Source organism: Typha latifolia, chromosome 11 (assembly GCF_019914945.1).
Source record: "Typha latifolia isolate L0001 chromosome 11, TyphaL0001v2, whole genome shotgun sequence".
Taxonomy (NCBI): Eukaryota; Viridiplantae; Streptophyta; class Magnoliopsida; order Poales; family Typhaceae; genus Typha; species Typha latifolia.
In genome coordinates this window covers 2119438-2146519 of record NC_133096.1, presented here as the reverse complement: position 1 = coordinate 2146519, position 27082 = coordinate 2119438, and the positions used below count along the sequence as shown (strand labels likewise).

The following is a 27082-nucleotide window of genomic DNA, read 5'->3' as shown; positions in this document are numbered from 1 at the left end:
TGATCTAATCAACTATTGGTGAAGCTTCTAAGTTCAAAACCATTACTGATAAGTACTATCTCTTGTCTGACCAAGCTATCAACCTTAATAAATTGTCTATCATCTTTACACCTATATAAAAGTCGGTGCACTAATGAGACAGGCAAGTCAACCAGAGTATTCAAAGAGACAGGTGTGTCAAGCTAAGTTGTGCATGATTGTTCTACAAATTATGCTCGGAAGCCGAGGGATCAAGAAATAGAAATAAAAGGATTTTATTCTTACTCTTAGTTCTCTTTGAGGGATAATCTTATTTTCACCCCTGCATTATCACCCTTTTTTCTATACATGACCCCCTAAATTAATTTTTTTGGTATATAATGATCCTTTGAATATTTTTTTAGTACACAATGGTCCCCCTATTGGAAGGGGTCAATTAAAATATTTCAAATAGTTCAGAAGATTATTATATACCAAAAAATATTTAGAGGTCATTGTAAAAATGGGTGATAATTCGTGAGGTGAAAATAGAATTATCCATTCTCTTAATTCATTGTATTTTGAGATTGTTACGGCGGTGTACAAATAGATTTGGGGTGTTTTACTCGAGGATTTTAAGTAGATTAAAATGTGTAGAATTTTTTTCTTCCTCTCGATGATAAAGTAAACAATTGCACATTGAAGAGGTACTAAAATATTTTCTTGACATTTCATCCTCAACGTATAAAATTTCTATCTCGGGGGTTATTAAGATAGAAATATCAATCTTAGATCACTGAGATTTATTAGTCTATCTTATAACTGCTACACTAGTATTAGTGATAGGTTCAATCATGGATATGGTTCAAAGTTTTTAGCCTCATTTATGTGGGGATTTTTCAATGTATGCAGCAGTATATTTTAATATAGTAAAAAGCGTAGGGTATTATTTATACTTTTTTCTCCATGTACATAGTAGTAAAAAAAAAGATCCCTTTATTCTTTACCATAGTAGATAGAAACTCATATAGAAAGAGATGATATTTTTATTTGATGAATGAAACACACAGATAGATTTTGTTTTACAAAGAATAATTAGCACATTTTTATGTTAACAAACAAGGATTAGAAATATTGAAGGAGTAATTAACGAATCATCAATTTATGCGGCATCAACTCAATAGGTGGACTATCCATACGTCTAAAACTGCGCTTGTATCATGTCAACGATCTTCTTATCCACTTGGAAAGCCTTAGCAAGAATATCATCAGAGATGGGTGGTGTCGACCCAAAGACTGCATTTGCAACAGTAATCACGCCAGGATTCTGGCTGCTCAGAGCTGCGATAGCCACGGCATTGCAAGTACCATAGTTGTACTGGAAATGAATGAGACCTTGGGGGAAGACAAACACATCGCCCTTGTTGAGGACCTTGGAGAAGAGCTTGTTCTCTTGGTTCGCTTGGTTTGAGGTGACGAAGCCAACGTAGAGCGAGCCTTCTATAACCGTAAGTATCTCAGTCGCCCGTGGGTGGATGTGAGGAGGGTTGAGACCATAAGGAGCAAAGTCTACTCGAGCAATGGAGACACCCAATGTGTTAAGACCTCCAATTTGGTTGACGTTAACTGTGGTGACATTGGACCCAACCTTGTTCGCGGTATTGCCAGGCTTGTCGAGACTGGAGAAGAAGAAATCTTCGGCCATGACGTTCTTTGGGTCCTTGCAGGCGAAACCATTTACAAACACTTGTGACATCTTGTCCGCGACACAGAAGTCCTGCAGCTGGCTAGGATCAGATGCAAATGCTTGGGAGCATTCTAGAACTAGAAGAGCGAGGAGGAAGATGTAGGAAGCCATCTAGTGAGGTTGTAATACTTTCTCTTTCTCTCTACCTATGAAAAGAAGAAAGTATATATGTGAGAGATTTTGAGCAATGGATTGCAGTGATATTTGATGATGAAATAAGTTGGGGAAGACTGGTTTATATAGAGAAAGGGAGGTAGCTGCCATCAAGCTAACAAGCGAGTGAGAAGAAGAGGTCAACTTCAATCCTAACAACATGGAATAAGTCATACAAGTAATTAAATACTGATCGATGGCCTGCAAGTGGACTTGGTCGATCATTTGATTAAAATACTAAGTATATAATGGTTGATTTGATATAGTCATGCGTAACTATTTCTACGGGGAGAAAATGAATTAAATTTAATACAACAATAGAGCTTGATCAACTTATCTGGAAGAACGCATTGATGAGCTTTATGTGAAATACTGTGTAATCTGGAATTTCTCTTTTCGAGAGCTCAAAAATTGAGGATAAATTTAAATTTTGAGCAGAGTCTGAGCTGAAATCTGCTCGCTCAGTCTCGGCTTGGTAGGTGGCTTGTGAAATTTTTTTTTTTTTCTTATGATTGGCACACTCTTTAGCAAAGTGATCGTAATCTTGACAACTAAAACATTGAACCTCTCTCACCTAACTTTTGATCTTACTTTGAGCCTTTAATAATACGGATAGTGAGGGCTTCACTAGAATTTTTATTTTTCTCTAGGATTTTTGCCTTGATCTTCTTGCTTGTGGTATCTTTCAAATTTTTGAAAATTTATCTAATTTTTTTCTTAAGCTCCATCATCTCATGGTCAAAGTCCTCATCAAACTCATCATCGTCCCCCTTGATGGACGCTAAGGCAAATCCTTTACCCTTTTAGGGTGGCTGAAGGGTGATCTCATAGGTATGAAGATTGTCTATAAGTTGTTCAACTCTAAGAGAGCCAATATTTTTGCTCTCTTCTATAGTAGTCACTTTTACTTGAAACCTCTTTGTAAGGGACATGAGGAATTTTGTTAATCATAATTTTTCTCTCAAGTATCTGCTCACCACTAAACTAGAATTAATAATATCAGATAGCTTAGCATAGAAATCATTAACAATTTCATTCTCATCTATACGTAGAGTCTCAAATCTAGTAGTTAGCTATTGAAATTTTGAGAATTAAATGGAGGGAGTCCCCTCATGGGTAGTCTCAAAAATATGTTTGATGCGATCCGAGTCAGATCAAATCACATCATAGGGACATTAGACTTGATGGATCAAGTCTTATTATCTTATTTATTTTGCTTATGTAGTTTAGTTAGACGTTAGAGTTTATATAATTAGCTAAGTTTGTTAACTTCTGCGTACTTTTAAGAAAATATTTTGCAGATATTTATCAGTCGACCAAATATTATAAAGCGACTTGAACAAGATTGAAGACGTACTGATTTACAACTTTTGTATCCAAGGTTTTCCCATATTAGGACTCTATCTGTGATAGAATAAAGAAACATTCTGATAAAAATAAAAAAGTCTGACTTAGCGAAATTATATTTATCTTTAATGTAAGCCCTTAAGGCAAGTTTAGTTAAGTCATGTAAGCCACAAAGACAAGTTTAATTAAGTTATGTAAGCTATTAAGGCAAATTCAATTAAGTCATATAAACATCTAATGCAAGTTCTAATTCGAGTCATATAAGCTTTTAGGGCTAAGTTCGAGTATGACTTATTATACTCGACTCTATATATAGTAAAGCTAGGCTTTAATCATCCAAGCATCTAAGTATATCCAAACAATGAAAATTAATTTAGTTTAGTTTTTTTTTATTCTTGCATTTTCTCTTTTTATCATAGTCATTAGATCGTCTTTATTTTCTTAGGAGTATATCTAAGTTAGAAACCCAACCTCCAACCTATAGCTACCATCACCTCCAGCAGCCACGCAACCTTATGTCTATCCACCACCACCCTTGGCCGTCCATCATCATCCAACGAGCGCCACAATGTCGGATATTTACCGTTTTACTCTATTTTGATCTTGCTCAATTATTTTAATTATATCTTTTTATCTAAATGTCTGATTGACGTAACTAGAGCTATTAGAATCCTATCTCACGAGGCTACCGCCAAATAAATTTTCATAATTTTCTTACATTCGGATCGATCTAGATTTGGTCTGTAACTATGTTACGCATTCTTAGCAATCCCACAAGTATATATTCGACGAATGCCCTACTATTAAAACTAGAGTTTTCATAATCAATCATAACTCATTGAGAAATAGGTTTTTCAATAACATTTCTATTTTCATTAATAATAGTAAGACATTTATAACCATAAAGAGTAGAAAGTCAAACCCGTCCATCAATTGATTTCAAAAATCTAGCATTCTAACATTTTAGTATGGATAGTTTGATCCATCGAACAATGGAGGTCTAACAGTAGATAATCCTTCTCTAGAAAGATCTATCTTCTAGAGGATTTCTCTCTCCAAGGTGAGAATCTCGCTCTGGTACTAATTGATAATACTTAATTACTTGCTAGATGATGTTTTCACAATTTAAATGCTAAACAATAGCTAAAATATATGAGATGTAAGAGTATAAGCAATCTTGAATCTAGTACATCTCTATCAAAATGTGATATAAAACCTCACCATTTAACTATTCCAACTCTTCTCTTTTTGCTCTCCCAAAACATTTTTAAGTCTCCAAACATCTACCTATTTTCCTTAAGACTTCCTTTATATAGTCCTAAAAGATATGCTCCCAAAATGCCATAATTTGATGGCAACTCGGATTGAAAAGAGCAATCTTTTGATTTGAAGGGGTTAAAAATCGTTTAAACACCTAATTGTTTCACGTGTATCTCATTTGAATACCTTTTCCACATTGAAAAATATTGCTCTCTAAAAGATTTTATTTGAACGGATTTTCCATGTTGGAAATATGTTGCTTTTTGAAGAATTCCATTCGAACAAATTTGTCTCGTTTGAATGGAAGTAAATCTCATTTGAATGAATTTCGAATAAAATTTCTACAACACTATTTTTCAAATTAAAATAGCTTCAATTTTAATTGCCAAATGGAAGAGTTTGTGCTATTTACATTTATAAAAAATTTAAACAATTTACATCACGAAAGACTATGCTTTCTCATAAATTTATCAATCACAAAATATAATATAGTATACAAAGAGATAATGCTTTTTATTTGTTGAATGAAATGCACACATATGCCTTATTCTACAGACATAATTACAACAGATAAAGAGAAATTACAAATATTTAATGAACTAATTAGAGAATCATAGCGTCATGCTGCGCCAACTCACTAGGTGGAGTATCCTTAGGTCTGGAATTGAGCTTGAATCCGATCGATTACATTCTTGTCTACCTGAAATGCCTTGGCTAGAATATCATCAGAGATGGGTGGTGTTGAGCCAAAGACTGCATTTGCGACAGTAATTACACCCGGGTTCTGGCTGCTCAGAGCTGCGATGGCTACAGCATTGCAAGTACCGTAGTTGTATTGGAAATGAATGAGACCTTGGGGGAAGACAAACACATCGCCCTTGCTGAGGACCTTGGAGAAGAGCTTGTTCTCTTGGTTTGCCTGGTTCGAGGTGACGAAGCCAACATAAAGGGAGCCTTCTAGAACCGTAAGTATCTCAGTCGCCCGTGGGTGAATGTGAGGAGGGTTGAGACCATAAGGAGCAAAGTCTACCCGAGCCAGGGAGATGCCCAATGTGTTCAGACCTCCAATTTGATTGACGTTAACTGCAGTGACGTTAGACCCAACCTTATTCATGGTATCGCCAGTCTTGTCGAGACCAGAGAAGAAGAAATCTTCGGCCATGACATTCTTTGGGTCCTTGCAGGCAAAACCATTCATAAACACTTGCGACATCTTTTCTGCGACACAGAAGTCCTGCAGCTGGCTAGGATCAGACGCAAGTGCTTGAGAGCAGGCTAAAACTAGAAGAGCGAGGAGGAAGTGGTGGGAAGACATCTAGGTACGTAGTACTTTCTCTTCCTCTACCTGTAAAAAGAAGCAAATATATATGTGAGAGATTTTGAGCAATGGATTGCAATGATATTTGATGGTGGAATAAGTTGGAGAAGACTGGTTTATATAGAGAAAGGGAGGTAGTTGCCATCAAGCTGACAAGGGAGTGGGCAAAGAAGTGGTCAAGTTTAATCCCTAACAACATGGAATAAGTCATTAAAGTAATTAAAAGTCTGAACAATGGCCAGCAAGTGGTGGACTTGGTCGATCCTTTAATTAAAGTACTAAGCAAATAATGTTTGATTTGATGTAGTCATGCGTAACTATTTCTACACGGATAAAATGAATTAAGTTTTAATACAACAAGAGAGCTAGATCAACTTATCTGGAAGAACACATTTGATGAGAGCTATATTATCTTGAAAACTATGTTTCCCAGTCGGTGGTAACCTGATTGACCGAGTGTAACAGAAATGTTCATGCCTAACTAGTTTGGCGTTTACAACTTCACATGAAATAATATAATTGGTCGGTAAAAATATCTGTCAATGGGATCATGCTGGCTCAAGCAAAATTTGCTTATAACCATTCTTTGAGTCGAACGACTAGATACACTATACCCTAGTGCGGGGTTATAACTTCGCACAGTATGGGGTTAGTGCAAAGTTATAACCTGCAGGAAAGTCTACTATTTACTATTTAACATATACTCAAGGGTATTTCCGTCGTTGGGTTTAAAATATCACAAATTTCTAATACATTTTCATTATTTTTATATCAACCTTATATCACATTTAATATAATTATTACACCTTATACTAATATTAAAGTAAACAATAGAATAGCTTATACTAGTATTACGCCTTCTTCTTCTAGTATTAAAAACATAATAGTTATGCCTATTCCACCCTTATTACACAAATGAATACAACCTTATTATTTATCAAATATTAAAAATTAGATATGAACTTAGCATTTTATCATTGACCTCCTAGATGATGGTGCAAACCTTGCAGCAAACCCAAATTAAATTTGAGCCTTCTCATCACTAAGAAATTTAGTGTCTCCAGGCAAAAATGGACCATCTTCTCTTGCAGAATCAATAGATATGATGTGCTAGGTTGACGACTAGAACGGTTCACATATGACATGGCAGTCTTAGCATTTGTTGATGCATAGATTGATTTACCTTGATGATTAATATGACTGCATTTACTGTGATTTCTATGCATCCATGCTAGCATGCTCATGTATGACTTATTGCTAGTAGTTAGGATGGGGTTGCAACGAGTTAGCATGTGTTTGGTCGGACAATGTTAACTAAAGTATTTGTGTGCTTGACTTATTGCTATTATGATGTTCAATTATTTAGCTATTCATGCACTTTTCATGCTGACTGTATTTATATTAATTTTATCCTGCTAGTTATAATACCACTTGCAGAGCATTGAGCTCATCCATATTTGTCATATATTATAGATCGACAATCGTTGCTATAAGGTTTACATGCTAGCCTACTAGCAGTTCACCTAGTAATGCGTTAAGCATATTTTAATTTTGGATTAAATATATTTTGCTACCTTATAATTATACCTAAAATTATTTTACTCTACTGTACCTTAAAATTTCTCAAACCTATCCTTATACTTATAATTAAAATGTAACCGTTAATTTTTTTTATCAAACTTAGCTAAGCGCCGTCAAACTGACTAAAATACCACATCGTGTTTATTAGGCAAAACATGCGAATTTTTTAGGTAATGCCGCTAAATGACTAAAATAGTTATGATATTTAATTAAATTTGACTAAAAAACTAATAGTTCACAAAAGTCATAAGTACAATGACAGATTTAAGACTTTTTAAAGTATAGAGGGTAAATCAATTTTAGGCATAAGTACAAAGTGGTTACCCTTTATCATTTTTTGTATAAATATTTTATTAGTGGTTATGTTTCTTTTTATTATTTTATCTTATTTTTTAGCATGTATTCTTGTATTTAAAGTTTCTGCCCACTTTTGTACTTTTTACAGATTTATTGTGGCCTATGAACTCTTTTAATTTTCACTATTTTATTCTTATGCAGTATTAATCGTATGTTGCTAGTCCTCTCGGCGTCTATGTAACCTCACGTGAGTAACATCATGTGGAAGGCACCCGGCGAGTTGGTGATTTTTCAAATTTTAGTCTGAACGCTTATCAAATATCAACTACACTTTGTAGCAATTCGGAGGAGCTGAATAAAAGATAGGAAGGAGAATCTGTATAAATATAACTCAGAGGAATTTCAAGTTCATCATTTGCAACCATGCCTTTTTCAAAGTAGGGGCAGAGAGGAGGAAAAGTAGTTGTGAGGGTATTTTATTAATTTGGTCAATATTAGTTAGTCTAAATAACGTCACGGTGTTAAACAAGAATTATAGAAAAAAAGAGGGTTGAATTGTGAGTTTTTATACCATATTTTGATGGAGCTCTACTAGATTCAAGATTGCACGTGTTCACATTTCCTAATTTAGGTATTCTTTTACGTTCTAATTAAGAAAACAACTTCTAGCAAATAATTAAATATTCCTTCTTTTTGTTCTAAAAATCGAGAAAATATTTTAGGTTGCAATTCACAAATAAACCAAGCTCTCTCAATCAATGTTGATCCTAACATAATGCTCATTACAGGAACAAAAATTTATATATACAAGTAGGGGTGAAAACAACTCTGATATATGGATCAGATAGTACTCAATTCACATTCTGATCTATAATTTTACTTAGATATGAATTCAAATATTTGTTTTGGACGGATAGCAAAATTCAAATCTATATCCTAACTAAAGGGATACGAATAGTTTTCGGATACATAATAGATATTAAATAGATACTGATCAAATCTTAATTAAATATGAATACAAATCGAATAAGAATCGAATACAAATACAAAAAAAATCTTTGACCAGCAATCTATGCATAAAGATGAAAACTCCCGATTAATCAATTCACTGTAGAAACATAATATGCATCTATAGACTTAGTGTTCCATATAAATGATGTCATCTAGACATGGTTATGTGTTTACATGTCAAATATTATTTATCTTGCAAGGTCTTAATCTGAAAATCCAATTTGCCTAATATGAAAATTGAAATACAGTTGACTAGAACAATGGATAATTCTTCAAATGCAAGATAGTTTCTGATGTGAACCAGGTCAGATCGGATGAAACGATTCGGACTTCACCGAGAATGTCTCGAGCATGGATATACTTTAGGGGTGTCTTTTATTCTTGTTTAGTATTTATTTCATAGAAAAATAATTTTTTTGTATGTCGCGTTCGAACGTGGATGGAGTGCGTTCGAACGCGCTTGTAAATGCCTGCATCAGGTTCGCAAAAACAGAGAACGTGAAATGTGCGTTCGAACGCGATTTGGTGCGTTTGAACGCGCCTACGAACGCCTGCATCGCGTTCGCACATACAAAGAACGCAAAATGTGCGTCGGGCGCGTTCGAACTCGATCGGTGAAAATGTACTGTTTAGGGTTATTTTTGAATTGTTAGGTTAGCCTCTAAAGGATGTGGATGGCAATCATAGAGTCATTATTGATGAATTGAGTTTTTGCCTTGCCTTCTTCGTCTTTTTCGCTCTCGTTCTCTCAATCCTCGGCGATGCCGTTTCTAAGCTCCCTCGACCAGCCAATCACCCTAATCCCTTAGGGGTGGCCCTCTCCTCCTCTTTCTTCCAATCTATCCAACACTTGCTCTAACCCTTCCATCAACCATAACCCTTCCACCATCACTTTTCATCGGTGCCACCCCATTAACGCCAATCCGCCTCCAACTACCATCACCCAGGATCTCGTGCCTCCATCCATGGATCTTGATCAAACCCCCTGATGTTCGTCCACTAATCGGATGATATCTCGAGATTCCCACATCCGATTTGCCTAATACTTAATTTGTTGGAAAGCTCTTTTCTGAGGCTACAACATATCAAAATTTCACGTCAATCCGACAGCGGCATCTTTCGAGATCTATTTACAAATTTATGTGTTAGATCTAGTCCAAATCAGAGAATTGGAAGAGATCGAACCTTAGCCAAAAGAGGAGATCATATCAAGCCAGGTTGAATTGCTAGACATGAGCTGGGTTGGACCTAAGAGCCAAAGGGGTCAAGTCAAGTGTGAGTCATCTTTAGACTTGGGGACTCAATTAAGTCAAATAAGGGACATGATCAAAAACCCTCTACTAGACTTAAGTCAAGTTTGCTTATACCAAGATACATTTGACTTTAATCATAATCCATGGAGTGGGCAGAATGATTATGAACACAACCAACAATCAGTTCGACTGGTTGAACTTAACTCGAGTCACTAGGAGGAACTAATCTGGATCCACCAACTACATCTAACTCGACCTCCCAAGCGCAATTAGATGCACCAGATTTTTATTGCTGAATTGATATTGAGTCAATTGGTTCGACCACCTGAGACCAAGTGGATTCAATGTAGACAGACCCGAATCCCACCTTGGGCAAGTAGGAGAACAAGTATCCAAGTTTGATTGAGGATGACCCACCGAACACAGTAAATTTGACTCAAGTCACCTTGAGGACAAGGTGTATGAAAGTGTGGTAGATTGATACGATTCAGACTTCACCGAGGATGCCTTGAGCATGGATACACTTTAGGAGTGTCTTTTATTCTTATTTTAGTGTTTATTTTATAGAAAAATAAGTTTTCTGTATTTTGCGTTCGAATGCGGATGGAGTGCGTTCGAACGCGCTTGTAAACGCCTACATCAGGTTTGCAAAAATAGAGAACGCGAAATATGTGTCGCGTTTGAACGCGGATGGAGGCATTCGAACGCATCTGCGAATGCCTGCATCGTGTTCGCACATACAGAGAACATAAAATGTGTGTTCGAACGTGATCGAGCACGTTCGAATGCGGTCGGCAAAAATATACTGTTTAGGGTTATTTTTGAATTGTTTGGTTAGCCTCTGAAGGATGTGGATGGCAACCATAGAGTCATTATTGATGAATTGAGTTTTTGCCTTGCCTCCTTCGTCTTCTTCGCTCTCGTTCTCTTAATCCCCGGTGACGCAGCTTCTAACTTCCCTCGACCAGCTGATTCCCTAGTTCCTTAGGGGTGGCCCTCTCCTTCCCCTTCTTCCAATCTATCCAACACTTGCCCTAACCCTTCCATTAACCATAACCCTTCCACCACCATTTTTCATCGGTGCCACCCTATTAACGTCGGTCTGCCTCCAACCACCATCACCTAGGATCTCATGCCTCCATCCACGGATCCTGATTAAACCCTCTGATGTCCGTCCACTAATCGGATGATATCTCGAGATCTCCACATCCGATTCGCCTAAAACTTAATTTGTTAGAAATCTCTTTTCTAGGGATACAACATATCAAAATTTCATGTCGATCCGACGGTGGTATCTTTCGGGATCTATTTACAAAATTCCATGCCAGATCTAGTCCAGATTAGAGAATTGGAAGAGATTGAACCTTAGCCAAAATGGGAGATCGTATCATCGGATCGCATCATGAGGGCATTGGGCTTGATAGATCGAGCATATTTATCTTTTAATTGATTCATGCTTATGTAAGTCCTTAAGATAAGTTCAATTAAGTCATGTAAGCCTTTAAGACAAGTACTAATTTGAGTCTTCTAAGCCTTTAGGATTAATCTAAGGCAAGTACTAAATCGAGTTATATAAGCCTTTTGGGTTAGTCTAAGGCAAGTACTAGTTCAAGTCGTATAAGCTTTTAGGGCTAAATCCGAGTAGAACTCATTGTACCCCACCTCTGTATATAGAAGGCTCGGGCTTCTTTGTTGAAGAATCTAAGAATCCAAGCATTGAGAATTAACTGAGTTTAATTATTTTCTTATTATCGTATTTACCATTTTATTGTAGCCATTCAATCGTCTTTACCTTTCTAGAAGTAGATTATAGCCGTAGAATGTCCAAAACTTCCAAACCCTAGCCACCACCTTCCTCTAGCAGCCACCCTACGTTACAGCTGTCCACCACCACCCTTAGCCGTCCGCCACCCTCCAGTGACCGCCGCAACGTCGGATATTTACCGTTTTGCCCTATATAACCTATCTCCACTATTTTAATAATAACTTTCCATCTGGATCTCTGATTTACTTCAAAAGCTATTAGATCTGGGATTTTCAGAATTACAACCCCTCCAAATCTTAGAATCATCCTCAAATAAATGGACATGATAAACTTCTACACATCTATCACTCAGCATATGCAACATTATGAAGAATATGATATATCAAATAATGAATGCCCATTTTGTAAGGTGCAACTTCTACACATCTATTGTAGTTTTGAAATTCAATTAAAACATTTCATAATAAACATGCTTAGACTTTTCAATAAACTCTTTTCACATGGTAATAGTAACAAAACTACGCCAAGACTCAAAAAATATTCAACAAAGTGACCACCAATTCAACTACAATTTAAACAGTATAATATTCAAGATTACAACTTTCAATATAATTGTTTGTTCAAACATCCCAACATACACATTTTTCCAATCTTTCAAACAAACCAACTCAGTAGTGATATACTTTGAAGAAAATATGCAAAAATTAATTGATGACATTAATTTAATTATTAAACTAAAAGTCCATAAATTGAAACTTATCAAGTAATAGAAAAAACAATTTCATACAATTTCAAGTGCAATTCAAATTTGATTTAAACACACAAGGAATTTGAATTCTAATTCAAAAATTCAAGGAAAATACTTCTAATTAATAAATTAGTCAATAAGGAAATTCAATTTTGGAAAAGAGAAGATTAGTATTGTCAAGCAGATTGCTAGTTAATCTCTAAGCCATCCATTGCTTAAACTAGAAGTTTCAATTCTGTTACGAACCAGATTTGGAACTATCCGTCCATAGAATGATCCGAAGAGTTTGAAGAGTGGTAATCTCAGAAGTCCCGGATCTAATGGATTTGGAATAAAGTCAGTCAGAGATCTAGATGGAAAGTTATGTTTAAAATAGTAGAGCAAGGTTGAAGTAGGGTAGAATAGTAATTAATCGACATTGTGGCGATCGTCGGTAATGGTGGATGGGCGTAAAGCGGGGTGGCTACTGAAGGAAGGTGGTGGCCAGGGTTTGGATGCTTGAAAGGGTTCTACGGTTATGATCTACTCCTATGAAGATAAAGACGATATAATGACTACGATAAAAGATAAGGATAATAAGAAATATTTAGCTAAACTCAGATTCATCCAATGCTTTAATTCAATGATAATCAATTAGAGTGGCACTCCATATATTTATAGAGGCTAACCCTTTTATTAAGATTTACTTTATTAGCTTATATTAATGATAAACTTGACTTAGAGATAAACATGACTTAGCTAAATCAGCCTTCCTTATCTTTCTCAAAATATTTCTTTGTTCTTCCAAAGATAAAGTTCTAATCTCGAAAAACCTTGAATACAAAATATGTACATCAGGAAGTCTCGATCTTCTCCAAGTATAATATTCGAACAACTCCTAAATATTGTAGAATATTTTTTTGAAACTACACAGAAGTTAAGTGAACTGAATTTAGCAAATTAAATAAACTCTAATCCACTTAGACTCTAACTAAACTATAAAAGCAGAATAAATAAGATATTTAGATTTGATTCATCGAGCCTAATATTCCTATGATGTGATTCTATCTGACTTGGATCGCTTCAAATTCTCAAGAGAGCAATTCAAATGAGTGAATGACTCCGGTTATAACTTTGAACCTAACATTGCTTAAAATATATGGATATATATATATATGGGCTGCATACAGCAAGATTACCAACAAAATGTTTAGAAAACAAGCCACAGTGACTGAGGTAATTACAAACTCAAGACATGAAAATAGCAAACGAATCATCCACGTTAGCCTATAATCAAAACTGAATCATGAATTCCAGCATCTGCAAGGAGTAATTAGGAATCCCATATTCTTACTAAGCTGCACTACCTTTAAGGCGATACTCAAAAATTTTCAAAACATCTCAAACAATCTTGCATGAGTTGATACTCAACAAAACAACTTTCCAGAAACCATCAACCAGATAAAATATTCCAGAGCAAACAACAGAAACACAAAGCTGCATTGGATTTGCTTAGTAATTATCACTGAGATAAAAAAATACTCACATTAAATAGAGGCATAAAGATTACCATTAAAAGCATCAGGAGATTACTTCAATTTAATCAACATAAATAATAAAAATAACAGGAAAAATATTTTCCAATATAATCCATATATAACTATTTCAAGATTACACGTAGTATTTCACATAAAGCTCATCAATGCGTTCTTCCAGATAAGTTGATGAAGCTCTCTTGTTGTATTAAAATTTAATTCATTTTCTCCGCGTAGAAATAGTTATGCATGACTACATCAAATCAAACATTATTTACCTAGTATTTAACCAAAGGATCGACCAAGTCCACACCTTGCAGGCCAGCGATCAGACTTTTATTATTTGTATGACTTATTCCATGTTGTTAGGGATTGAAGTTGACCACTTCTTCCCACTTCCGTGTTAGCTTGATGGCAGCTACCTCCCTTTCTTATATAAGCCAGTCTTCCCCAACTTATTTCATCATCAAATATCATTGCAATCCATTGCTCAAAATCTCTCACATATATACTTTCTTCTTTCTATAGGTAGAAAGAAAGAGAAAGTATTACAACCTCCCTAGATGGCTTCCTACCTCTTCCTCCTCGCTCTTCTAGTTCTAGCATGCTCCCAAGCATTTGCATCTGATCCTAGCCAGCTGCAGGACTTCTGTGTCGCAGACAAGATGTCACCGGTGTTTGTGAATGGTTTTGCCTGCAAGGACCCAAAGAACGTCATGGCCGAAGATTTCTTCTTCTCCGGTCTCGACAAGCCTGGCAATACGACGAACAAAGTTGGGTCTAATGTCACGGCAGTTAACGTCAACCAACTTGGAGGTCTAAACACATTGGGCATCTCTATTGCTCGGGTTGACTTTGCTCCCTTTGGTCTCAACCCTCCCCACATCCACCCACGGGCAACTGAGATACTTACGGTTCTAGAAGGCTCGCTCTACGTTGGCTTCGTCACCTCAAACCAAGCGAACCAAGAGAACAAGCTCTTCTCCAAGGTCCTCAACAAGGGCGATGTGTTTGTCTTCCCCCAAGGTCTCATTCATTTCCAGTACAACTATGGTACTTGCAATGCCGTGGCTATCGCAGCTCTGAGCAGCCAGAACCCTGGCGTGATTACTGTTGCAAATGCAGTCTTTGGGTCGACACCACCCATCTCTGATGATATTCTGGCCAAGGCTTTCCAAGTGGATAAGAAGATCGTTGACATGATACAAGCGCAGTTTTAGACGTATGGATAGTCCACCTATTGAGTTGATGCTGCATAAATTGATGATTCGTTAATTACTCCTTCAATATTTCTAATCCTTGTTTGTTAACATAAAAATGTGCTAATTATTCTTTGTAAAAAAAAATCTATCTGTGTGTTTCATTCATCAAATAAAAATATCATCTCTTTCTATATGAGTTTCGGTTTGTTAAGTTTTATTTGTACTAATGTAATTGACATAGTATTTTAAAATATAATTTTTATCTATATAATGCGTCTATTATATATTAGCATATGCACAAGTTGTAAGATGTTTGAAGTGAAAAATTAATTTTAAAGTCAAAGTATTCAAAACAGCTTTATAATCGTCATTAAAGTGCTCAAACGGTATCATGATGGTAAAAGTAGTATAAAAAATTACCCAAAGATACAAAAATAACAACTCGCATTCAACTATCCTGCTCAGCTTTCGAGTGCCTTGGCTGATTTAACTTAGATTTAGGTCTATCTCTATTTATCTTATCTCTAAGAAATTTATAGAGAATTTTTGAAAAGATATCTTATCTCTAAGAGATATTACTTAATATTTAAGAGATATTTATCTTATCTTTAAGAAGCATATAAAGAGACTTATTCTAACCTAGGAGCTAGTATTGTCAAGCATTAAATTGAAAATCATCTTTTAGAGAAGCCATCGATCAATATTGAGATTATATTTTGGAGGCTATTGAAAATCATTTCTCTACTTTAGATGGAACACATTCTCATCTCAATCCATCTATATCAGATTAGGAAGAACTACGTCTCAACAATCACTAAGATGAAACGATCAACTCACTGAGACAAAATAATCAACCTCGAGGATTACTAAGGTTTGGAAACATATCACGGGAAGCAGTGCATTGCGGGGTCTAACAAGCAAGGTTAATACAAATTGAGTTGTGAAAATCAACGGTAAGATTCTTGTTAATTTTTACAGATTTTAGTGCTTGATTTTGATCTGAGTTTGGATCCATGAGTTTTTACCCGATTTGAGATTTTTTTACATAAAAAAGTTGTGTTTGAGATTGTTATTTTTACATTTTACTTCCGGCCTTTTATTATTAATAGCGTATGATAGATCCTATCTCCTAGGGCGTTAATTTACATACATTTAGGTTTTTTTTTACCATCTACTATGGTGAAGAATAAAGTGACTTTATATTTTTTTTACTACTATATACAGGGAGAACAAATTATAAATAATACCTTATGCTTGTTACTATATTACAAATTTACTACTATATACATAGAAAAATCCCCACATAAACTGATGGTAAAAACTATGAATCATATCCATGACTGAACCTATCACTAGAACTAATGTAGCAATTATAAGATGGACTTATAAACCTCAATGATCTAAGGTTCATATTTCCATCTTAATGACCCTCGAGACAAAATTTTGGATATATTGAAGATGAAATCTCAAGAAAATATTTTATTACCAATTTAATATGCAATTGTTTACTTTATCACTATAAGGAAGAACACACTCCAAATCTCTTCGTACACCATCGTAACAATATCAAAATCTAATGAATTAAGAGAAGGGATAATTTCATTTTCACCTCCATGAACTATCATCCATTTCTACAATGGCCCCCTGAAATTTGTTTGGTGTATAATGACCGGTGAAAATCTTCTTTACTTGTTTGTCTCATTAATGCACCAACTTTTATATAGAACAGCCCCTTCAATCTCTATTTATGGGTAGTGAACTTATAATAGACAAAATCTTCTCCTCCAATTTAGATTCATCTGTAAACTTTTCTTTACTATCTTGCATGTGCCGTCCAAATGTTCTAAAGTGTCATTAGTTGCTACATAATTGTAAGAACCCTCCCTCACCCTTTCCCCTTGCTGAAAAAGAAGATAAAAATGGGGCATGCAATCAACCAGCCACAAATTTCTATGGCTAGTCAACTGAAGCACATGTGAGGTTACAAGAGGTGGGATGGTCTCATGTTGCCCTCATCGGGGTGGAGACCATCCCATTTAAAGCCTTGCCTGCTCCCTCTTAACAATTTTCCTCTTCGCCTTTTTCCCTTCATCTCATCCTTCTCTCTCACCTTTGTTTTCTAGCTATCAAAGTGTTCGATAATGAAGCCACAGATCATCGAAGCACCATAAGATCAAATAGATCTCTATCCAATCAAGAAGATTCAACCGACGGCTACGTGTTGACCCCTTACTGATACAAGAAGCTTCAACCCTTCGTCCTCTTACCGTGGATACCAATGTTTTGTATGGGAGGCTACACCATGTCACCTTTCAACATCAGTTTTTCAATGTGCGTCTCATCAATGTGGGCGACCTAGGCCACATCCCTCTAGTCAGTTAGTTTTCAACTCCTCCAAAGGAAGTTGTTTGTGTCATCTTGTTGGATCCCAAGTGGCCTTTGATCTTAATGGGAACCTCCATGGCCTCCGGCCATGGAGTGTCCTTTCCACCATTATCGTTGATAGTCTAGGAATGCTCTATTCTCTTCATGGAGTGTTGTAGGATAGATTCCTTTGCCTTTGCACCTTCATTTCAAGTTATCATCTTCTTCACGCCAGTGGCTTGTGTTCCTTTTACTTCTTCCCTTCTCTTTTCTAGCCAACCACTAAGACCATTCAACCATGGCTAACCTCTCGACTTTGGGGAGGAGGTAAACTTCATTGCTAGCAATGGTGATCACCAACAACAACTCCCTCTTCCTCCTTCCTCAGTCATTATTGTATAGGTTAGTTTATTTATTTAACCCTTGTTTTGTCTAGGTGTGTTTAAGTATTCAATGACTTGATTAGCAAATAGATTCTTGAGTTTTGATGATAGAGTCATTATTGTGTAAGTTAGTTTATTTATTTAACCCTTGTTATGTCTAGGTGTGTTTAATGTTATGATTGGAGGCGTAGTGAGTATATTAATTATTGAGTTATTTGAAATTATTCATATTGTGAGATGAGTTGGTAGAAGTGAAAAATTAGGTGGTGGACTAATTATTGGCACTATTGTCACTTGTCTCATACTTCACAGTGCACAAATTATGACATTGGACATGACATAATAATAATATGAGTACTATTAATATATCAAAAGATTTTGTTCAACACCCACGTATGAAACACATTGATATTTATCACCATTTTATACATGAGTTAGTTGAAGAATTGTAATACATTGGGACAGAAAAACAACTAGGCGATTTGTTTACAAAACTTTTAGGCCTTGTTCATAAGGGAATAGAGTGGAATATGAATAATAAAGTCTAATTTGTTATTATTAAACTGAGGGTGTTATTCTAGGAATAGCTATTCCTATATTTACTTATATTTTAAAATAATAGTGTAATGATTATGTTTAATGTGATATAAAGTGAAAGTAAAGAAGAAAAAAATATTAAAATATCCTTTGATTTGATTTAAAGTAGATTGATAGAATAGATAGCAAATAAATTAATATATTTTATGTATGTAATGCTTGCAATTATGTATATAATACTAGCTTAAGTCATTACATATGCAATTTAGAGAGATAGATATGCAATGTTTGAATGATATACTAGAGAGATAAATATGCAACGTGCTGCAATTTAAATATATTAATTGTAAATAATATTCGTTTATTAAACTTTATCTTTTTTTTACATTTAATCCTACATATTTATAGTCCAAAATAATATTTTATTATTAATATATTCTAAATATCTAAATATTTTATAATATTTTAAATATTATTATATTTTATAGTAAAAAATATTGGTTTATTTTGAGTGATGATTTTGTAACCCAGCCACTCTTTTTTTCTCTATAATTCTCATTTAATACTCTGGGTTAACTTAGACGGTACTAGAAAAAGAATATTCTATTATAATATATAAAATAATTTATAAATACTTAAATTATCCCTATCTTCTTCATCCTATTTTTCTCTTGCTAAAAAGAGAGGAGGAAGAAGAAGAGGAGGAGAAGGAGGAGGAGGAGGGCGGCGACAGCAGCAACAATGAGAAGGAGGCCCCAAACAAGAGCCTTCAACGATCAATTAGAGCGAAGAAGCTACGGATGACCCTTAGCAGAAAGAGGAAAAGAATAACCTTTGTGGAGAAGGCCTAGCGAGTTAAGCGAATTCCTTTGATTGATGGTCAAAGACCTTTTCTTTCCCCGGATCGATGACTCGCTTGTTTTGTACTGCTAACTAAGATGCAGTTCAATGTTCTTCTCCCATTAGACTTGTAAATCCTTTGTTTGCTCTTTTTTCCTTCTCTCTTCAAGTTATATCTTTATTTGACATCTTCATGGACCGGCTTCCACCAATCGAAGTTTCGCGCATTTCAAATGGTGGTAAAGTGATACCACATAAGGAGCTCTTCCTCATTTAGTCATATTCTGGAGTAAGAAAGAATTGACCATTTTCCTTTTTTCATCTTCATATAGAAAGAAAATAGACCTTCCTACTCCCCCCTTTCATTCATTGAGTTGGAGGAATCCACAAGAGGCCTACCCGTTCAACGGCGATGACGATGGTGGAGGAGGTAGGTGGTGATGATGGTAGAGGGATATAAAAAATGAGAGAAAATAGTTGGAGTATTTTATAGTAATTGGACCGATATTAAATAGTCAAACTAATATCAAGGTTTTTAATGAAAATTATAAGAAAAAATTGAGGAGTTGGGTTATAAAATTTTTAAAATCAGGGTGTAAATTATAAAATAAGTAAAATATACTGCAAGATTTGTAAAAATTCCTAATAAATATCATATCATATCATATCATGTGTAACATTGTCTATTCTAAGCTTTTATTCTCGATTTGAAAAAATAAGTGGATACGGCTCCCACGTACGTACGGCTGCAAAGTTTTTCGCACGTTGTTCTGTTCGGATATCTCTATCCGACCAAAATCGATCTAACCGAGCTCGCCCGCACGTCAAGAACGTGTAACCGAGCTCTCTCGTCTCTGATCTCATCCCCGTTCTTCTATAAAGAGAATGATACTAAAACCCTCTCCACCTCACTCGCTCCCTCCTTTCGCGCCGTCACCATTCTCCCTCTCTAGCATCTCCCCTCTCCTTCTCTATCACCACAGCTTTTTTCGCTTTTTGTTTTTCGAATTTTCCCGTCGCTTATTTGCTGGATTTAGGTTAAAATCATGGTGGGAAGCCTGAGGAATGGGCTCGTGCATCTGGGCGAGAAAGGGGAGCCTTTGCCGGAGGAATTTTACGACCCGGACGAGATTGCCAATCCGTTGCCGGCCGAATCCAATGGGGTAGGTGAGGAGGGGAGTGCGAAGAGGCGTGAGATTGTTTTAGGGAGGAATGTGCACACAATATGCTTTACAATTAAGGAGCCCGATGCCGACGATGAGATCACCGGAGAGAGGGAGGCGTATATGACGAGCGTGCTGGCGAGATACCGGAAATCTCTCCTGGAAAGGACCAAGCATCATTTGGGTATAATAATCCAACATTTCTTGCATTGTTTGGAATGAAGCTTACATTTCCAGTTAATTTTGTAGATAGAGATGACTAAATTTGCGTAAGGATATTACTTGACTTGTTGAGTACTGCATACTGCCTTTATAAGTTGAACAGGATTGCAGAAAATGAATCTTGTTTCCAGTACGATGCAAGTACATTACAGTGAGAAGGTATAGAATTTCTACTCCATTCAAAAAGTTTTTATCATGTGAGAATCATGACCCAGGTGGTGTTGAAGTGAGCTCTTTTGAGTTTTGACAGTGTAAAGATAGTGAGTCAAATAAAACCTCTATGTTGACCGCTATAGAAAAAATATTGCTGTTCTCCGCATCGCACAGCTACGATGCTTTAGCATCTGGCATATCTTGTACGGTAGTCACAAGCTATATATATATATATATATATATATATATATATATTTCACTACTAATTTTGAATATTTCGAAAGTTGGCATTGGAAGGCGAAAGTCAAGAAAGTCTAATATTTTTTTATATATATAAAATTTTGAATATATATTTATATTTTATAACAGTGTACTACACTAGAATATTAAATAATATAATTATAGTAATTGCCAACCATAAGCAGTAAGCACGCAATTACAAATTACAATATTATAGTAATTGCCAATTCACAATTTAATATTCTAATTACCTAATTAGTATTTAACAATTAATTAAGATAGTGCAAGGAAGCTATTCTACATGCTTGCCAATGTTGAGAGTGGAAGAGGAGAGGAAACAACTGAGTCAAAGGGAAGAAAGAGAAGTTGGCGGTTGTCATCTGTCGACACCAAGAGTGAAAGGGGAGAAGTAAAGAAGAGAGAAGAGAAAAATAGAAGAAAAGAAGTTACCTACTGCGTGCTACCGTCGTCACTTGGTGTCATTGCTTAATAGAGGATGATGGGAGATTGATTGTGTTAGGGCAAAGTGAGTTTGAGAATGAGTCTATACAAAATATATAAATATGAAACATATTAATATATAATGATTAATTATTTTGATGTCACTGATTTTTCATTCATTCTTTCTTTTTCTATGATATCATTATTGCCTAATTCTTTTAAAGCAATTTTGGGTAATTTGTTAGTACCAAAAGAGTTTGGATTGAGAGAATCATGCTCAGTGTGGTTAACAATTCATTTGATACTCCAACCCGTATTGAAGTGAGCTACTTGGGTTGCTAAATGACAAGCCAGACTATCAAAAGACAAATGGCGGCCTGCTCGCCACCATCAGGTTGCCTAGGTGGATTGCGGGGGTGGCTCGCACTAGTGGTGTATGTAGTTATCTAAACATTTTTGTTTTTCTTTTGTTAATCTTTACACTTATAACAATCTAACCAGTTTAACTATACTCCCCGGTGATATCGATCTTATAAATTGATACCTCAGAAATATATGTATGTATTTCGTTATCAAAACTTTTTTTTTTCTGTAGTTATCCTAACCTACTTAATTTTCGAAAGAGTTTATGTATGTAGTTATCTGAACTAAATCTTTTTGTAGTGTGTTCATTTAATCAATCTAACTTAATAGTTATACTTCCTGGTGATATTGATGTCATAAAATTGATCCCTCTCAAAGTTCAGGTTACCATGCTTCATCAAATATTTTTGATATGCAATATTTTGTTGCAGTTGTCTAATCTTCTGTGTGTTTAACCGTGATATCTCTGTAGGCTACCCATTCAATTTAGACTTTGATTACGGCGCTCTCGCCCAATTGCAGCATTTCTCCATCAACAACCTTGGTGATCCCTTCATCGAAAGCAACTATGGTGTCCATTCCAGACAGTTTGAAGTCGGTGTCTTAGATTGGTTTGCTCGTCTTTGGGAACTAGAAAAACATGAATACTGGGGTTACGTTACAAACTGTGGCACCGAAGGGAATTTGCATGGTATTCTTGTTGGGTCAGTAATCTTACTTGGCTATTTAACTTAATAGAAAGGACATTGTAGAAAGTTTAGTGGGCAAAGGACATTATAGAAAGTTTACTGGTAATAAATCTAAAGTAGTACTTTATTATATCTTGAATGTATCTCAGTTATGCTTTGCAATTTGTGGGGGCAGGAGGGAAGTCTTTCCTGATGGAATTCTATATGCCTCACGCGAGTCCCACTACTCAGTTTTCAAAGCAGCGAGAATGTATAGAATCGAATGTGTCAAGGTAGACACCATGGTCTCCGGTGAGATTAATTGTGCAGACTTTCAGACCAAACTTCTTCAAAACAAAGAGAAACCGGCCATCATAAATGTCAATATTGGTGAGCGATTCTTCATATATTTTACCGTTCACTTGTTTCCTTATATTGTTAAATCTTTGTTTCTAATCTTCTCTCCCTGCAGGAACTACGGTGAAGGGAGCGGTTGATGATCTTGACCTCGTGATCAGAACACTTGAAGAAAATGGCTTTCGAGATCGGTTTTATATTCACTGTGATGGTGCTCTATTTGGGCTGATGATGCCATTTGTTAAACGTGTAAGTTCTTGTTTCATTTTGTTTTTTTGTATCTCCTTCATCCCATGTTACAGATACCCAAACTTCTTGATTTTTGTGTAACGAAGGGTGCATCATTATCAGTGGGTTTATGATGACTTTCTGTGATACTAAACCTCTAATAACGGTTAATTTATCATGTTGATTTATTGACAGGCACCCAAAGTAACATTTAAGAAACCCATCGGGAGTGTCAGCGTGTCAGGTCACAAGTTCGTCGGATGCCCTATGCCTTGTGGTGTGCAAATAACAAGATTGAAGCACATCAATGCCCTATCGAGTAATGTGGAGTATCTTGCGTCTAGGGATGCCACCATCATGGGAAGCCGAAATGGTCACGCCCCTATCTTCCTCTGGTACACACTGAACAAGAAAGGCTATAGAGGGTTTCAGAAGGAAGTCCAAAAGTGCTTGAGAAATGCACACTATCTAAAAGATCGTCTTAAAGGAGCAGGAATTAGTGCCATGCTTAATGAGCTTAGTAGCACTGTGGTATTTGAGAGGCCAAAGGACGAGGATTTTATCCGCCGGTGGCAGCTTGCTTGCGAGGGGAACATTGCTCATGTGGTAGTGATGCCCAATGCCACCATTGAGAAGCTTGATTATTTCTTAAATGAACTGGTTGAAAAGCGTGCAACCTGGTACCCGGACGGAAAGATCCCATCTCCTTGTATTGCAGCAGATGTAGGCCAACAGAACTGCCTCTGTGGTCTGCATAACTGACCCGCTGAGCGAAGGCTTGCTTCTTGTTTGTTGTTTGATGCGATGAAATAATTTGAAATAACTTGTTTGGGTTGCTTCGGGTGGAGGGGATTCATAATAAAACACCCAGTATTTTGTTTTTATTATTATTTACATCCTATCTATTTAATATTTATCGATCGACGTTATATTATGAATTTAGTATTTTATTTTTAATATCATTTTTTTGAGAGAAAGACCATATCAGCATTCATTAACTTCTGTAGAATGTTAGCTACTATGAGGAGTAGCTTCCACCATACAAGATTTAAATAAAATAGCATAGCAGGTTAGCACATGCACAATTGAATTGTTTGCATGGCTGGTGAATAAGATTGTAAGTTGTGAGAAGAAGGAAGAGAGATGGATACAGTTCAAGATCCAAGGCCGGATAGTCCAAGGGATGTCCTCCTGAGCAGAGTGAACAACATATACCACTTCAGGTGAATCTGAAATTAAGATCAGTTCGCTATCTTTAAGATGGTCTAAACAAAGTCGAAATCCCATCGGAAGAGCTTGAGCTTCCTTTTCCAAGGCTGATGCACAAAGTGGAAGATAAATATGTTGCTTAATACTCCGAGCACAGTTCAATCAAAGTTAAATACCCAACCCCACATCGATTGCATGTCTCTAGCTCACGTCCACTCAAAAAAAGGATGTTGGATCTACAGAGGTAGGCGAGTAAATATTGGTCACTGAACAGTGAGAGGGGACCGTGGGCTCATTGGAAATCGGTGTAGCCTTGGGGAGACAAATTCTGATCTTTAGCAAAACTTCTTCAGGAGACCAAGATTTATGCTGAAAAATATGCTCATTCCGAGCAATCCAAATATGCCATAATATAGTGAAAATAGTGGAGAATGGATCATTTCTGCAAGAAGAATAAAATTCTTCTAACCAAGAAGCGAAGGAAATCAGACAATGGAGCCAACGAAAGCCAAACTCAAACCAAATAAATTTGGCAAAATTACATCCAAAGAAAAAATGAGTGATGGTTTCTTCATAGCATGAGGAACAAGGATAGATTTCATCAATTGTTGGAATCCTCTTATGTACAGATACTCTTGTCAAAAGAGCATTTGCAAGACACCTCTACATAAACACTATAATTCTCGGTTGAAAATATTTTGTGATTGATTGTTACAAATCGGCATAATCCTGCCTACATAAATACTATTAATCCTTCGTTTCGTCATAAATAGATTCTGAATCTGGAGAAGTCATGAATATCAAAGTTGTAGATCTTGAGGTTGGAACCTTATCCAACTAGTTTGATATTATTTGGATATGTGTAGAATATTCTACGAATATTTTTCCAAAATTATGCAGGATTTAGCTAATTAAATAAAATCCTAACATGCTAAGACTCTAACTAAACCAAATAATCAAATAAGATAATTAGACTCAATCTATTAAGCCTAATCTCCCTTTGATGTATCCGATCTGACTTGGTTCGTATCATTGACTCAACTAAAAAATATCAAATCAACATGGAGATAGTTGTAAATAGTTTACTAAAATGATACAAGGAGATATAACGTAGATTATGAGTGTTTATAAAAAGTTAAATAAACTAATAAGCAAGTAAGATAAATAAGGAAGAGAGAGTGACTAGGCATTGGAGCTCTCTCAGAATATTTAGATTTTATCTGTTTTTAAATTCAATCTTTATAACTCATTTTAGAGGTTTCACATCTGAAACCCCCTAAATCGGATGATTTAGTATTATAATATAGAAGAAAATCTAAAGTAATTTTATCAGCTTTTTTATCACTTACTAAACATGTAGCTAATTTTATTTAGCCTAGCCCAAGGTCAACGATGTACCCAAAGGCAATAATGCAGTAGAGGATCAAAAATACTAAATAGAGACTAACTTATCTAGACATAATTATATAATGTCAATTATATAATTATCATGATATATAAATCATGAAATAGAATAAATCAACCTTTAAATTTATATAAGCATTTCAGAATTACAAGATTAAAAATAAAATAGAAAATAACCTAAATAGGGAAGATACATCCCCTAGCTGCGCTAGTATGATTAGCTACTCATAGTAGCTTCTCTCTTTTTCTTATTCTTCTTTTTTTTTCCTTTTTTATCTTAGTTTTCCTTCCACTTCTCTGTTTTATCTTATTTTCTATGTATTTTTCGGATTCTTTTTCCATAGAAAGTTTCAAAAATTACTGTTTTAGGATTTGCTGTTTGACCAGTTGCACGAAATATGTGCAACAAGGACATATGTCAATTTTGCACGCACTAATGTAAAAGATGACTTAAGTGGTGATCGGATCTATTATTTGGTAGGTTTCGCAAAATCGGTGCAATTGGACTGGATGTAGATGACCTACATGTGGGCTAGTGGGCCGGGCCGTTGGCGGCGTGGGCACACGTTGGCGCGCGTGGTGAGTGAGAACCAGGTTGCTGCGGGCGCGGTGCGAGTGCGAGTTCGGTCATTGCCGGTGTGAGTGCGGGCGCACGTTTGCGTGCGTGGGCTCGTGGCCTAGTGGGCATCTAATGCATCCAACATGTTTATGGTTCGAAAATTATGATTTTTGCAACTTTGGCATATATAGTTTTGGCACAATTTCTCTGAATTTCATTTTAGTATTAAAATATAATTTTTAATAAATAATTTAGCATTTTATAAAGTGAAACATGAATTTAGAGAAACCTATTAAACAATTAAAAAAAGCTTATATTAAATAAGGGCATTTTTATGCACTTATCAGTCTTCCAAATGGCATGCCACAATGATTTAAGCTGAATCAAAGAGGAGGAAAATCAGTTACCTTCTGCTATGAGGTGGCATTCTGATTTCATATTGAAGACACTAGAATGAGTATGCATCTATAGATTTTGTCAGTACTTGATGTATTAGGAGTAGGAATATGAAGCCTCAAAATCTTATCTGCAAGCATAGTAGGAAAAATAGAGTAAATTAGTGGCTGATCTCAATCCCTCGTGGGTGTTCTCAGATGCTCCATGACTGAAATAACATTCGGTAAATGGATATGAGGGAGATTAGAGCCCCTAAGCTAGTGATCTTCAGATATATTAACAATTTTCCTAGAATGAATCTCCTATAGAGTTGCACATTGTAGAATATCTCGGCATTGGAATATAGCTTGCCAAGCCCAAGAACTATAAGGCTTTAGAGTAGCATGACAGAACGAACAGCC

General features: G+C 35.8%; 4 protein-coding genes across 4 annotated transcripts; 2 read left to right on the top strand and 2 right to left on the bottom strand.

Annotated features, from left to right (window-relative positions):
* Positions 1-986: 986 nt before the first annotated feature.
* On the bottom strand, positions 987-1897 carry LOC140797942 (putative germin-like protein 2-1). Its single transcript, XM_073151651.1, has one exon. The coding sequence runs from the start codon at positions 1814-1816 to the stop codon at positions 1160-1162; it is 657 nt and encodes a 218-aa protein (XP_073007752.1). The 5' UTR covers positions 1817-1897; the 3' UTR covers positions 987-1159.
* A 3068-nt stretch (positions 1898-4965) lies between these two features.
* Positions 4966-5838, bottom strand: LOC140797947 (putative germin-like protein 2-1). The gene has a single exon (XM_073151656.1). The coding sequence runs from the start codon at positions 5778-5780 to the stop codon at positions 5118-5120; it is 663 nt and encodes a 220-aa protein (XP_073007757.1). The 5' UTR covers positions 5781-5838; the 3' UTR covers positions 4966-5117.
* An 8608-nt stretch (positions 5839-14446) lies between these two features.
* Positions 14447-15302, top strand: LOC140797936 (putative germin-like protein 2-1). Its single transcript, XM_073151645.1, has one exon. It carries the CDS (start codon positions 14516-14518, stop codon positions 15170-15172), a length of 657 nt encoding a protein of 218 aa, XP_073007746.1. The 5' UTR covers positions 14447-14515; the 3' UTR covers positions 15173-15302.
* A 5022-nt stretch (positions 15303-20324) lies between these two features.
* Positions 20325-23876, top strand: LOC140797714 (serine decarboxylase 1-like). The gene is made up of 5 exons (XM_073151347.1): positions 20325-20625; positions 22333-22564; positions 22725-22918; positions 23001-23134; positions 23309-23876. The coding sequence occupies exons 1-5, from the start codon at positions 20325-20327 to the stop codon at positions 23873-23875; spliced, it is 1428 nt and encodes a 475-aa protein (XP_073007448.1). The 3' UTR covers position 23876.
* Positions 23877-27082: the final 3206 nt, after the last annotated feature.

Coding starts and splice junctions, on each gene's coding strand:
- LOC140797942 (XM_073151651.1), bottom strand. CDS start 1,816: ATGGCTTCCTACATCTTCCTCCTCGCTCTTCTAGTTCTAGAATGCTCC.
- LOC140797947 (XM_073151656.1), bottom strand. CDS start 5,780: ATGTCTTCCCACCACTTCCTCCTCGCTCTTCTAGTTTTAGCCTGCTCT.
- LOC140797936 (XM_073151645.1), top strand. CDS start 14,516: ATGGCTTCCTACCTCTTCCTCCTCGCTCTTCTAGTTCTAGCATGCTCC.
- LOC140797714 (XM_073151347.1), top strand. CDS start 20,325: ATGGTGGGAAGCCTGAGGAATGGGCTCGTGCATCTGGGCGAGAAAGGG. Junction 22,919..23,000: donor CATCATAAATGTCAATATTG/GTGAGCGATTCT, acceptor CTCTCCCTGCAG/GAACTACGGTGAAGGGAGCG. Junction 23,135..23,308: donor TGATGCCATTTGTTAAACGT/GTAAGTTCTTGT, acceptor ATTTATTGACAG/GCACCCAAAGTAACATTTAA.